This window comes from Erithacus rubecula, assembly GCF_903797595.1.
Source record: "Erithacus rubecula genome assembly, chromosome: 28".
In the NCBI taxonomy this organism is placed as follows: domain Eukaryota; kingdom Metazoa; phylum Chordata; class Aves; order Passeriformes; family Muscicapidae; genus Erithacus; species Erithacus rubecula.
In genome coordinates, this window is record NC_136680.1 from 2,879,165 (window position 1) to 2,894,081 (window position 14,917).

Consider the following 14,917-nt stretch of genomic DNA (forward strand, 5'->3'; position numbering starts at 1 on the left):
AGGGACTGATCAGCAAACCCAACCTTCTGTGGGGAGCTGTTGCTATTTGCTAAGAGTGGCAAGTAATAGCAATACTCTTCTTTTTGGGCAAAAGAAGCACTTTATTGAAAACTTGATCTGTATTTATAGGATGGTTTGTGAATCTGAGTTAGGACAGCAGTTTATTGGGCAACAGGAGAAAACATCCCATGTCTCATACATCATGCACTGTGCCACAGTCACACCAGGTGCTAATCTTACGTTATTGTCTTGGGTTGCAATGCAGGATGTGGCCAGAAATGTGAATTCTGTCCCCATCTGTTGGAGCTGGGTGTGGCAGTGACCCTGATCTCCTGGCACACATTATCTGCTAATGGGCCATCTTTAAACCAGCTAGGGCAATCATCTTTACCTTTCCCATGACCCACCCTTCATCCAGGAGGTATCTCCTGTTAAATAGCCATTGTTAAAAACTGGGTGTGGCAGTGAGTCTAATCTCTGTGGGAGATATCTCCTGTTAATGGGTCATTGTTTAAAACTGGGTGTGGCAGTGTCCCTGATCTCCTGGCACATATTATCTGGTAATGGGCCATCTTTAAACCAGCTGGGCAATCATTTTTATCTTTCCACAGCCCATCCTCCCTCCAGGAGATATCCCCTTTCATGGCCATTGAGTCCCAGTGCATGACTGATAAAATTACATCATCCCATTGGGAGATGCTGCACCCAGGGGAGGAGCCAAGCCTTTCCTACCCAGATAAAAACTGAGATTTTGGACACCAAGGTACCTTCTTTCCAGAGGATTCCAGAGGAAAACCAGACTTTTCCCCATCATCCCTGGAGCTTCAGAGGAAACTGCACCTTCTCCAGGAGCACTGCTCCAGCTGAACCACATCTGCCACTGCAGGAGGATGCAGCCACCATGGAATGGGGCTGCTGCCACCACCCTGACTGACTGACAGGTGTCAGCTTGGATTCTGACTCTGGCAGTGTTTTGGGATTGTTCTTTGTAATACTGCATTTCTATTTTAATTTTCCTAGTAAAGAATTGTAATTCCTTATTCCCACATCTTTGCCTCAGAGCCTCTTAATTTCAAAATTATAATAATAATTTGGAGGGAGGAGGTTTACACTCCCCATTTCAAAGAGAAGCTCCTGCCTTTATTGGTAGACACCTGTCCTTCAAACCAGGACAGTTATTAATTTCTTTCTATCTATAAGAAAGCCATCACCCTGAGAAAGCAGTGCCCACAGGCAGCATTCCCTACCTGGTGCAGGTCTCCAGGATGACCTTGTACTCTCTGTGGTCGTGGTCTGAGGCGGGATCCTCATCATCCCCCAAGGCTCTGTCCCTGTGCAGGGCTGGGGGGCTCTGGGGGGCAGAGCCTGAGTGCAGAGGGGCTGGGGCTGGCAGCTGCTGCTCTGCCTTGGGCTCCTTCAGGTTCACCAGCAGCTGGAAGGCTGGCTTGGCAATGGGGTCAGGGACATTGTACGTGACATCGATCTGCAGCAGGAGGAGGGAGAAGCAAATCACATCAGCAGCATTTATCACAGCTCCAGTGTTTCAAAGGGTCTGCAAATGTCCCTTAATGTTGCTATTGGAGTTAGTTTCTTCATGCAGAAGCAGCAAAAGCCCTTTATTAAAGAAGCAAACACACTTATATAGAGTAGATCGTGGTAGCAAGGACAGAAGTGATTTCTTTGGTGCAAGGCAGGTGACACACCTGGTGGACCTGCTTTTATCAAAGCACCACGTCTCTCACACACCCTGCAGGTGCATAATCGTTGTTAGAATTCTTTCTCTTAGGTTTTGCTTGAGCAGCCTGAGAAAATCCAAGCTGCTTCTTCCCTGGCTTTCACCAGTATCCCACACCTTAAGGACCAGCACAGACACAAGATCTCTTCAGAGGGGAGGAGTGGCAGGCATGAGAGGCTTTACCACACAGTGATGTCTCTACAAAAGCTCTACCAGGGCTGGTACAGTCACATTGACTTCCTAAATTAAAGCAACACCACATTATAGAATGTTTAGAGTGGAATTCCAAGTGTGAGTCCTTCCTCTCAGCAAAGTGGGATTACAAAAGCAGCAAACAGGCTGTGAGGTCAGAGATCATCTGCTCCCACACCTTCTCCAGCCCCATGACAGCCTTACCTGCATCAGACAGCAGCCTTCACCTTTGGCACTCACAAACAGCCCTGTTGGAATACTGGGGATCTGGGGAGAACACACAGGTGAGACACAGACAAGACATGGCACTCAGAATGGAAATTAATATTAAATTTAGCTCTATTCTGTACAAAATACCTTTATAAAGGACACTGCACAAGTGAAGTGAGTGTGGCTTAGTCTCTTCACCACCTGCACTCACAATGGCAGAGACAAAGAGCAGCACAAAATAATCAGGCATTGGTTATGGTGAAAAATGCCTTTACTCAGGAGTGCTGTCTCCTTCACAGCCACAAACCCACAGAAACCACACAGGTCTCAGTGCTTGTGCTTTCACCATCACTGATCCAAGCCCTCATTCAGAACCCAGCTCATGTGGATTGCTTTAAAAATCTGCCTGCACAAAACCACCTACCACTGCAGTCTGAAGGACTTTTTTATTCATCTTGTTAAGCTCAAATGTCTCCTGGTAGTCCAGGTTAGTGGAAGCCAAGGAAATGGTCAGGTTGACTCCTCCAACATAAGAGAGGATGGCATATTCAGCCAGAGCCTGCAGGGCCACACAGGTGTCCTGGGAAGAGGAGAGAAGAGGGAAAAATCAGAATAATGAAGAATACAGGAGCACAGCACATTCCAAACAGCTCTGCTCAGCTCCAGGTGGCAGAATCTTCCTTATTAATTCATATGGCAAAAGAAACATCAGGTTTTGCTCACTTTTCCTATCAAAGACACCTGTGAGGACAAAATCTGGGTTCCTTTCAAACTACCAGTCCAAAGAAGAAGAAGTAAAAGCTCTGGGAAGTTTTTCTTTTTTTACCAGAACACAAACAATTTCTGAATCAATTGACAATGCATGCATCCCAGCTACCTTTCCCAGAGGGAGCCCACCTGAGTAGATGAGAATCCCCCCAGTGCATTCCTCTGCTGTGAGAGCCACTTGACTACAGGGAGGGCAGAGGCCACATCTCCCAGCAGGGTGTAGGTCAGAAGGGCATAAGATGTCATTTCCACTTCTGCAGAGACAACTGAAAGAGGGATGAATTAAAAAAAAAAATCAAAATATCACCTAGAAGTGAGAATCCAAGCATGTCTAGAGATAGTTCTATGAGTATTTATAAACTGAAAAATAATTCTAAAAAGTTAAAAGTCTGTAGAAGGTGTTTCAACTCCCTAAGATAATTCTGCTTTCAACATAAGCCTCCCTTCATGTAGTAGATAACCAATAATAAAGATATTTACACAATAGATCAACTACTTCTACTTGACTGTATCCCATAAATAATTCCTCTCCCATTTCAGTTCTACTCTGCTGCTGCCACACTCCTGTCCTGCCCTGGAGATTTTCATACAATACCCAGTCAGATCCCTCTTGAACATTGCTGCACCTACATCACATTCCCCCCCAAAGAGTAAATGGCTTTAAGTAGCATGAAAAGTACAATAATTCACTATTTTTGTGGCTTTGACAGCCCAAGTGTAGAAAAATCAGCTGAAGTGTCAGTGACCAAGGATACAATCCTTAGGTTCATTTAAAAACACAGATAAATAGCTCTAAAATTAAATATATTTGAATTTCCTCAGATTTCCATTTTGAATTATTACTCCCTGACAGGAGAGTGAGAGCCACATGGGATTCTGTTTCATAAAACTGGAGTGAAAGCTGAGGAGACAACTGAGGCTAAAAAACCTGTCCTGTCTGGACCACATCTTGCTCTGTCTCTCATTATTCTTTCAGCATGATGTTACCTGCCTTCCCTGAGCTCTCTTTCCTCTGGACCCTGCCCTGAGTGACAATTTTAGAATATTTTTTATTTTATAAACAATTCACTGCAATACATGCAGGCTGTGCCTTTGCACTGCAGGTTGCCAATTACCTGATTGAGAGAGTCCATCATTAAACCCCATGAAGGTGTCTTCATCAGTGACAAGGGTTCCTGTGAGGCTCCAGTGAGTGAAGCCATCTAGGAGAAGAAGGCAGAGGGATATGGGTGTTATTAGAGTTATTATAACTCCTACAGAGTTATAGGAGAGCAGCTGAGCCTCTGTGCATGGGAAGAGTCAAATTCCACTTGTGCATTGGCTCCATGGCCTGAGCTGCACTGTCCCTCCTTTTGGACACCCAGCCCTGGGCAAGGGGCTCTCTTTGGAATGATAAAGATGACTCAGTGTGACAAATTGGGTAATTCTTGGGGTTTGGATTTAAATACACCACCAGGGAATGTGAGGTGTTACAGGGCAAACTCTGTCACTGTGAGGAGAGCACTGCAGAGCCTCTGAACAGCTGGAAATCACTCTGCTGGTTAGAGAACAGTGCTGCTGGACACCAGGGCTGTGGCTCTGACCTCTGTGGGTCACTTAGGAGCTGGCCCCTTGCAATTCAGGGTATTCTGTGATTCTGCTGCACTTGCCTTCCTCCAGCATCACCACATGCATGGAGCCCTCTCCAAAGAGAACCAGGAGCACCCTGGCCTTACAAACCCAAACTGTGCTGTGAGGAACCTCTCATCCCCCAGGCCACATCCTCTCCAGCAGCTCAAGTGCAGCTCCAGGCTGTGCTTGGCTGTTCCTGTGAGGCCAGAGCCCAGGATGGAGCCCCTACCTTGGGTGATGGCCATGCTGTTCATCCCCAGCCTTACCCTGGGTGATGGCCATGCTGTTCATCCCCAGCCCTTACCCTGGGTGATGGCCATGCTGTTCATCCTGAGCTCTTACCCTGGGTGATGGCCATGCTGTTCATCCCCAGCCCTTACCCTGGGTGATGGCCATGCTGTTCATCCCCTGTCCTTACCCTGGGTGATGGCCATGCTGTTCATCCCCAGCCTTACCCTGGGTGATGGCCATGCTGTTCATGGTGCAGCCCTTACCCTGGGTGATGGCCATGCTGTTCATCCCCAGCCTTACCCTGGGTGATGGCCATGCTGTTCATCCCCAGCCCTTACCCTGGGTGATGGCCATGCTGTTCATCCCCAGCCCTTACCCTGGGTGATGGCCATGCTGTTCATCCCCAGCCCTTACCCTGGGTGATGGCCATGCTGTTCCTGCTCAGCTCTTACCCTGGGTGATGGCCATGCTGTTCCTGCTCAGCCCTTACCCTGGGTGATGGCCATGCTGTTCCTGCTCAGCTCTTACCCTGGGTGATGGCCATGCTGTTCATCCTGCGCAGTGTGGTGGCTGCAGAGGGGCTGTGCAGCAGGGTCAGGGCATAGGCACTCAGGGCTGTGGTGTAAGGATCTTCTGCTGAGTACAGGTTGGACTCCAGGAAGTGTTTTGCTTTGTCAACAGCTCTTCTTTCTTCCTACAATACAGGGGAAAAAAACCCAGACTGATGTACCAGTCTCTGAAGTTTGAATTAATTTATTACTAGTTATTTTGTGCCCATTAAAAATAAACAAACAAACAAAACCCAACAACTAAATCCAAAAAACCCCACAATAAACTCAGAAAGATACATTTTGCTCTCTGCAGAATGGCATTGACACTTTCCTTTCCCTAAGAAAAGCCATGCATCAAAAATTTAAAAAAAAAAGAAGATGCAAACAGCAGAGCAAAAATTATTTAGGTTAACACTGAGACACACTTTTCCCCCCTAAAGCTGAAGCAATTCCATGCCCCTGCAAGGCAGCAGATGAACAGGCAGGGGTGAGCTTTGTGCTGGAGTTTGATTGTGTTCCTGACACTCCAGAGCGTCTGGCAGACGCCAGAGGATAATAAAGGCCAAGGTTCCCAGGGGTCCCTGCAGCCAACAAACATGTTTTATTAACTCCCCCAATGACCTCACCATGCAGGAACGTGGCTCTGATAATTTATAGAAACAATTTAATTGGACTTGATGTAATTTGGTTTCCTTTGATTTCCCTGTGGCACTAACCTTCCCCTTCCTCATTTCCTAGCTAAGATCATTAGGAACACTCACAAATCTCCTCTAGGAAAACCATTAGAATGCACAGAAACTGCCCTGCTGGGGCTGCTTTGACACTCAGCAGCCCAGAGGGAGCATCACATCACTGCTCAGAGGGGGACACTGCTGACAGGGAGGCAGGAAGTTACTCTGAGAGCTCTGCAGGCTTTCCTGAATTTTTAATAAGGTTGAAAGCTTTCCACCCCAACAAGGACAGGGGACACTCTTCATGCTCCACAGGGGTGGATGAGGAGTGCTGAGGTTATCAGAGTTCCTGAATGGGCACTGGCTGCTCTGACACCTCCACAAACCCCCGGGGCTGTGCCTGAATGGACCCTTTTGTCTGAGAGCAGATCCAGAAGATGCTGCAGCACCCACTAACCCTGCTCTCCTCATCTCCCAGCAGTTCTGCCTGTGCCCAGCCAGCACTGCCCTCTCCCTTGGCTGAGGAGCAAGGGAACACCTGAGGGGAGCATCTTCCCAGCCCTACTTAGTGGGAATGTGTCACTAAAATCCTGTATAACATCTCCATTCCAATGAGCTGCATGCAGGAACACACCAGAGAGCAGCAGCACTGTTTCACCAGGAGTTTTAAGGAGGAATCCCTAAAACACCAGCTGTACTGGAAGTTTGGGGGTTTTTTTCCCACTGGAATTGGCCATTCCTACATAGCTGCTTCTCTTTTTTTGCAGTGTTCCTCCTCTGTCTCATTGCAAAGAACAGAAAGATTTTTCTGCAGATTGCAGGAGCTGAGCTCTCCAAAGGCACTGCAATCTAACAGCAGTAGCATTTTGGCCACTGCAGCCAAGCCAGACCACAAGAGCTCTCTGGATCCCCAAATTAAACTGCTTTTAGCACCAAGCCAGGATTTCTGAGTCTCTGCAGGCAAGAGACCAGGATCTGCACAGGCTGCACTCACAGCTTGGAGCTGAGAGGCAGAAAACTCTTTTTGCAGTAATTTCTTGGAGAGGCTGAGGGATGGGGCTGCAGGGAAGTGTTTTGCTCTGGTGGAATAATCATGAGCTGGTGGCTGAACCACCTTGAACAACTTCAGAGCAGATTCCTTAACCTCAGAGCAATCCCAAGGCTTTCCAGCAGCCTCTCTTCCCTGGATTCTGTCATTCTAGAGAGCACAGAACCTCTGAAGGCAAACAGCAGCAAAATGAAGTTTTTATAAAAAAAGAACAGGGAGAATTTTTTTGGAGCTGTTTTAACTGAGATTTTGTTACCTCAGAAGTGACACCTGTTTCCAGAAGAGATGCAACCACATAAGCAGTCAGGGAGATCTTCCCATGGATCCCACCCTGGAAGGGCAAACAACACAAATCACTGCATGAAAACTGGAGAAAAGGATGCTGGAGAAAAAAAAAAAAAGAGACTCTGAAGCAACAAAAAGGATGTGTTAGAACTAGAGGAGAAGCTGAAGCATCACCAAATTTATTTTCTTTGCACACACAGAGCACAAAATTTAAGAACCCAAGCCCACACTGGTTGGAGCCAAGACCCAGCTGTCCCTGGCCTGAGGACACATTTAATGCACTAATTCATTATTTTGTAATAATTCAGTGTTTTGTAAGACTTCACACCTTGCTTTCCATCCTCTGGGGACACCTCACAGACAAATTCTGACAGACCTTTCTAAACTGGTTCTCCCTGCAGCATTCCAGTCTTTCAAGTGCAAAATTAATATTCAGACTAATCATTCATGCTCTGATAATAATTTTAAAAATGTCCTTGCTGCAAGTTGATCCTCTGTGGCTTTTTTACCTGAATGTCCTTGTTTAGTATCCTGCCCATAGCAGGGAAAGAACCATCTTCTTTCTGGTGCTGGATGATCCAGTCTTTGGCAGCTGTGAGTTCTTTGGGGTCAATGAAAATAAACCCACGAGACTGAGCAAAGGACTTGAGGACAAAAGCTGTTAACCTGTAAAAATGAATTAACCATCTTTACTGAGAAAACAAATTCAGAATAAAGTATCTGTGAGGAAAAAAAACTGTATTCTTAGAAAGCACAAATTGAAAAGAATCTTGTTGGGAAACACTAAATATTGTTGTTAAAACTCTCATGGTTCATAAAAGCACCTGAACATTGTCCAGGCTTTGGATAAGAAAAGGATTAAAAGTCAACAAACTAAACTGAAAAGTAGAACTCAAAGGTGTATTTGTCATAATTAAAGCACACTCTGAAATATATTTTTTTAAATCCCAAATGACTGAAGTTTTTAAGCTGAGGATCAATATTTTAAAATCAAGAATCAATATATTTCTCATAAGAAATCCAGATCCTTTCCTCGAGCCCTAAGCTGTGTTACACTTTATACAGAATTAAGACTTAAGAAAGCAGCAGAAGTGATTTTGGAATTCTAAACCTCTGACAACAAGTGTGAGCACTGGCCAGCTTTGGGGGATTGAGTCATTGCATTTACAAGCCCCTGAGGAATGGGAGGGTAGCAAACACTGCTGCCTGGCAGGGGATTTTTGGAGTGTTGAGTAATTCTGTGTCACCAGATTTCACATCCAGGGACTGGGAGATGAGAGGAAAGTTCCTGGTCCTGGGAGGAGCGAGGCAGCAGCAGCTCCCCTGAGCTGGGGAGGAAAATCAGGGAAAAACCAACCAGGGATGGAGCTGAGGGATGGAGCCAGGGCTGCAGAGCCCCTGGGGTGGTGGCATCAGGATTAATGTCACACAAAGGCCCTTGGGGACAGCACTGGCAGCTGGACCCTGCAGGGTCCCAGCTCTGCCTCTCCTGTTCTGTGACCCAAAGGTTTTTTATTCCCAGAGCACAAACCCATCCTGTTCCATCCAGGTGGGGTGGAAAGCAGATGGTACAAGGATGACTTGGAGGGGTTTGAGTTGGTTTTGGTGGGTTTTTTACCCACCCTGATAGAAGCACTTGTAGAGACAGCCCATTTCCCTGTACCTGCTTCAGGTAAAACTCCATTCCCTAATGGAATTAGGTGCTTAAACACCCCATAATTGCTACTCCAATTGCAGACATGATCCTTAACTACAGCTCTGAAACCTGGGCTAATCAACAGATTTAACTCTCTTACCTTCTCCTGAGCCCTGAATCACCTACAACACATCCCCTAGTGTAGGCAGGGCACTCAGCAGCACTGCAATTCTGTACTCACTGAATATTTCTGCATTATTTCTGCTCCCCACTGTGTGTGATACCACGAGACAAGCTGGGAAATCACCCCTCTTTCCCAGCCAGTTGTGTATTTTTGCTGTTGAGCAAACACTTAGCACTTTTGTAGCTCAGTTGGAGATAAGCACTCACCACATGCTGCCTGATGAGTCCCTCTCCCCAAAAGCACTGTAGGAGCCATCCTGCCTCTTGTAGGTCAGCTGGCGTTGGTAGCCTGCAAGTCACAGAAAAATTGGGGAGTCCAAAATCTCCTCACACAGGGAAAAATGAGTATTTAAAGTGAATGAAGGCTCAGAACATCTGGGACATGTGTAAGGGATTCTGCTGCCTGAGGCAGCTCCTTATTCTGCTGTGAGTGAGAGCCAGCTCTCACTCAGAAATCTGCTCAGGATAACATCTGGGACACTGCAGACACTGGAAATGCTAAAAATCTGATTCTTCTCTGAAAAAAAAAAAATTGCATTATCAAAAGGGTTTTACCCAAGCATACAGCCACTCTCCTTCTATTTTACTTCCATTTACAAATGAAAATGTCTTGCCTGTGACATGACAGCTGGATTCAGGCTTTTCCCAAAGCTGTTGCTTGGAACAACTTCATCTAACATAAAAAACAACAGCTGTGGTCTCAGGGCTGTTCCAGGGCTTCTCTCACACATCATTATTAACAAAGTGAATGCTGAGGATAAGAACTCTCACCTGGAATGTCTTCTGAGGTTGAAAATTAAAAAAGAGTAGAAATGTTCTTTCTACTGGGAAAATGATTTGTTTTCAAACTTGTTTGTCTACAAGTATGCTCATCCTGCCAAAGCCTCCACATGGATAAATACACACCTGGATAAAGCTCTGAAACACCCATTGGAGTCAAACCCTCCAGGATGGATATTTCTAATAAAGAAAAGTCCAATCTGTAAGAAGATTGTGTCAAAAGACATTTAATGCCTGGTGGATTCAGCAGCACAGTGTTTTTTTCCATCCCACATGATGTTTTTATGGCAGTGGAGTTTTGTTTCATTTCCAGAGGTGAAGTTTCTCTGCTGACCTCTGCAGATCCAGGCAGCTCCTCAATCCCTGAGGATTGCCCAGGACTCCCACACTTCCCAGTAGCTCTGTAGAGCCCCAGTGCTCACAGGGAATGGCCTGAAAAATGGGAGGAATGAACACCTAGAGATTGATGATGCTCTTGCAGTCACCACATCTTTGTCTGGGAGTGGTGGGATAGCTACAAATACCTGGCAGAAAGTTTAAGTAATGGCATTATTTTTTTCTTCCTCCAAAAATAAAATAGAATTAAATTGTTTTTCCCCCCTGCAGCCTTCAGGCATGATTTACTACTGAGCACTTCCTGCATAAACAGCTCCTCAGTGTTCATTTCCAGTGTGTAAATGGGCACATTCACTCCTTACATTTTATATCACTCTTCTCATTGTTTCTGTTCTTCTCTTTTTGAGATGTTTTTGAGTGTTCATGGTGCCACTACTGCCAAGCTGTGGGTTTGACCCTGCATGGGCCATTCATTCCACAATCACAGTGGGTCCCTTCCAGCTCAGGATATTCTGTGATTTTGAGCTGAATTATGCTTCATTGCTCTTGCTGTTATTCTCCTTTGCTTGTTGGTTGAGAGTGGCACAGATTTTATGCTTTGCTCTCCCCTTTTCTAAACCCTCCTCTGGATGCTGGACAAGTTCCCCTCTGCACTTTTCCCCTGTTCACCTGCTATTTTTTTTTTTTTTTTTTTTAATTATTTTTTGTGACAAAATATAAAAAGTACTGACTGGCTTAGCCCAGGCCACTTTTAAAGAGGGAATGCACAGGAATTGTTGGGTATCAGCACTTCCCATGATGGATGATTAAGGGATGAAGAAGTTTTCTGGCTTGGTAAATCACAAAAACCTTCTAGAGTGAGCATTTCCCATCTAAACCTTACATTTGGCAGGGCTCCAGTAAACACAGAAGGGTTTTAAACTCTTGGGGGTTTCTTCTGTAAGGGTTAATTAGCAAACAGAGTTTGGAGCCAAAAACCTGGAAGGTTTGCAGATTCATAAAAAGAAACAAAAGCAAATGATGTTGCAAAGGAAACACTGACTTGGGCCATTAACAAATTCCCTTTGCCTCAGTGCTCCCAGCAAGAACAGAAAATTACAAGTGAAATCTGGAGCCAGGCAGAGGAAGCAGCACTGGGCTTTTGCTGCTGAACACAAGAAATATCTCACATATTACATTTGATATTTATATTTTCAGAGGAGAACCACCTAACCCTGTCACCTCTGATTTCATGACATGACTATTGTCTGACTCATACACAAGAGAGCTTTGTCCCTTTGGGTCACTCTTGTTTTTAATGATCTCTGAATTCTTACTTGTCCTGAGAATTGCACTTAGTTATAAAAGTATTTTGCATGTGGTTCTTCCCAAAACAAATACTGAGAAAAACAGTGGGAAAAAAAAAAAAAAAGAAAAAAAAAGTTGTTTAGAGCTGTTTAGTAAAGTAGGACAGGACACTGAAAGAAGAGAATCTAGAACCATGTAATGAAGGTTTTTAATGACTTTGGATACTAAATTTTGAAAATACTATTTTTAAAAAAGTTATGAAAAGAGCCCTAATTGTAGTGTCTTAAGGCTTGAAAAGATAATTTAAGAATAAGGCAAAAATCGCTACATATACAAATTTTTACTAAATTTCATTTTTGAGTCTTTGAGGAGGAACCATTCCTTTACTTTCTAAAATGTTTAAACATAGAAATCAGCAAAGGAAAAAGGAGAGATAAATCAATAAACATCTGAACTAGGAGTTGCTGAAGGGAAACACAGGTTACATATAAAGGGAAAACTTCTTGCCATCAAAATCTGCCAGACTGTGAGACTACCCTGCCAGAAATGATGAATCCACATCACTTGGGCTATTCTTGAATAGAAAAAGTGACATTTAAAGGAAAACTATTAATTCAAAGCCTTTTTTCCATCTGTAAATTTAACTGCAATGGGTTACCTTGAACAAGGTAATCAGTGGCTTCAGCCTCCACCTCGTGACTGAGCTGCTTGGTTTTCTGCAGGTATTTCAGGACAAAGACATTGGGAGCAAAGTGGATCATGTTCTGCTCCCCACAGCCAAAAGGCAACCTCAGCAACTTGTCCAGGTTGTTCAGGGTAGGACCCATCACATCTCCTGTTTGAGGAAGAGGGGAAATGCTCAGGATCAGGCAATCCAGGTTTCCTTCTGGTGTTTTATGATTAACCCCCACCTGACTGCACTGATGTCTCCTGGCTACCCCCAGAGCCAGCTTAAATAAACTGAGATAAAAGTGGGAAGTCCTTCAGCTGTTAAATCTTAGCCCTTCAGTCTCTTGTTGGATTAAAGAAATTCCACATTTCAGCCTTTGATTATCCACGACTTCCCAGTTTAGAACACATTTTGTGATGAGGATGCCAATGAAATAAATGCCATGAACTGCAACAGACAGTCCCCCTGCAAAGCCCCTCCTGTGGCACCAACTTTAAACCTCTGTCAACCCAAACAGGCTTCAAACAAGCGGCAAAGAAAACCCCAAGGAATTATCTGCCCCAGAATTAAGCAGCAATAAACCTTTTTAAGTGCCTGTGACTATCTTATCTGGTGTGCATTGCTCAGAAGTAACAGCTGGAGCATCTGTTCCCATTTGATAAGGGGTACCTAAGTGATACCTCCTGATAATTGATACCTATTATTGAAGCCGTAGCTCTTTCTGATCCTGGAATTATGTTGTGGGGAACTCCAAGAGTAAATGCTTCATTGTGATTTTCATCAGTCTCTTCTTTTCTCCAAATTTTAAACTCTCCCATTGACCCCCAGCCTGTGGAAAAGCCAATGTACTTCACCTCAAGCTGTTTGGGGACTGTCCACTCCACAATAATAGATTCGTTTAGCACCCGAGTACCGTGGCCAACCTGAAAGGGACAAGAGAGCATGGAGGAGCTCCAAGAGCCAGTGCCTTGTGCTGGGACACTGCTCTGCAATGCCCCTCTCCTCCCCACCCACAAAACAACCCAAGGAAGAGCAAGGAGGATTCCACAGGCTTGGCTCTCATGGATTTCATCACTAAAATGCTGAGGGCTGAGAACATGACAGTGGTTACAACAGTGATTTCAGCGAGCATCATTTGGGCAAACTTTGGTCCATAGCCCTGCACTTCTGGTCATCCTATTCACTTTTAGGGTTTTCACCCAGTTTGGGAATTTTCCCTTGATTTCTCTCACCATTTCATTTTTATAGCAACCTGTCTAAACAGGCTCTTTTTTTTCTGCCTTCCATAATTTCAGAATGTTTTTAGGAGTAATTTTAGCAAGTTTTAGCAGGCCCATTTCCCTGCACTACTTGTAATCCCATTCACTTTTAGGGTTTTCATTCAGTTTGGGAATTTTCCATTGATTTCTCTCACCATTTCATTTTTATAGCAACCTATCTAAACAGGCTCCATTTTTTCATTTTTTCCTTGATTCCAGGAGGCTTTTAGGAGTAATCTTAGCAAGTTTTGGTCCATTTCCCTGCACTTCTTATCATCTGAGGCCATTTCAGCATGGTCACCCATTCCTGAATTTGCTGTGACCACAACAGCCTCAGGAGGAAAAGGCAACAGGAATGAAATCCCCACCTCCTACACCAAGGAAAAACTGCTCTGTGTGTGCTCAAACTCTGTTTAAACAGAGATTTCCTGACCATCTCTCAGAGGAATTCAGTACCTGGATAACTCCATTTTCCCAGCTGATCCAGAAGCTGCGGAACTCATCCCAGGAGAGGATGCCAGGTGTGTCCCTGCTGGCCACTGGCTCTCCCATCTTGCTGCTGGAGATCCAGGTCCTGGTGTTGTGTTGTCCCCCCAGGACAATCTCTGCCATCTCTGCCATGTCCTGGGGGCCTGAGGACAGTGCCAGATGAGCATCATTGTGAGCCTTCACTGCCAGGTCAAAGTGCCTCATCTGGGCTGGCTTCTGCAGGTACTGGTATTCATACTTGTTAGGGGTGGAAATGTGGATTTTCTCTAGTCAGGAAAACAAGGGAATGTTGTGAGAATGAGAGTTCATCTTACAGACATCAAAGACTGGAATTTCCTAAGTATATAGGTTTTTTTTTTTTTCAGCTTATTTTAAAGTATTAAAATACACATGGATGTTTTTTCTCATCTTTTATTTCTATCCCCATCAAGGCAGAAAATCCTTCAAACTGAAGGATCCTTCAGCTGAATTTCTTATGAACTCAGCAAGTGATTTTTCAGTTCTAATTTAGTGGTCAAAAGCATCTCTGTTTAGCTACTGGAGCCAACTCTGAGCTATCCAAATCTCTGGCAGAATGGACAGACTGATTCCAGAGCTGAATCTTAAAACACCAGCTGAAAATAAAGTACAGTCCCAGTTACTGTCCACAGTGCTGAATACTCAAAGTGTTCCATAAAGTAAAGGAATTTAATGGCCATTTCCAGAAATCACTTGGGCAGTTAGAGCAAATTCATAATTAGCCAGCCAGGTAAAAAAGACTCTTTATTTAAAAGTTCTTCCTACACACCATAACTCATCAATCACAGAGAAATGGAAACAAAGACTTTTTTAATTTTTTTTTTTTTAAACAAGATGAAGCCAAATGCTTCTTTTTAAAACTGATTCAAACAAACTGAATATTTAATTCAAACCATGAACTTACCATTTGGGCAGAAGAACACACTGTAGGTGTATTCTCTGGACAGTCCCTCTGGC

The 14,917-nt window shown here is 44.5% G+C and overlaps 1 protein-coding gene across 1 annotated transcript in view; it reads right to left on the bottom strand.

Annotated features, from left to right (window-relative positions):
• CPAMD8 (C3 and PZP like alpha-2-macroglobulin domain containing 8) overlaps window positions 1-14,917 on the bottom strand; it is a 52,400-nt gene that overhangs the window by 16,424 nt on the left and 21,059 nt on the right. Inside the window, exons 23-35 of the mRNA XM_079328235.1 lie at window positions 14,865-14,916; window positions 13,910-14,208; window positions 12,892-13,117; window positions 12,183-12,359; window positions 9,329-9,410; window positions 7,812-7,968; window positions 7,274-7,348; window positions 5,276-5,441; window positions 4,021-4,107; window positions 3,035-3,171; window positions 2,562-2,717; window positions 2,132-2,194; window positions 1,248-1,483 (exon numbers count right to left, since the gene is read on the bottom strand). Coding sequence (XP_079184361.1) covers window positions 1,248-1,483; window positions 2,132-2,194; window positions 2,562-2,717; window positions 3,035-3,171; window positions 4,021-4,107; window positions 5,276-5,441; window positions 7,274-7,348; window positions 7,812-7,968; window positions 9,329-9,410; window positions 12,183-12,359; window positions 12,892-13,117; window positions 13,910-14,208; window positions 14,865-14,916 — 1,913 coding nt within the window. The remainder of the gene's footprint in view (window positions 1-1,247; window positions 1,484-2,131; window positions 2,195-2,561; window positions 2,718-3,034; window positions 3,172-4,020; window positions 4,108-5,275; window positions 5,442-7,273; window positions 7,349-7,811; window positions 7,969-9,328; window positions 9,411-12,182; window positions 12,360-12,891; window positions 13,118-13,909; window positions 14,209-14,864; window position 14,917) is intronic.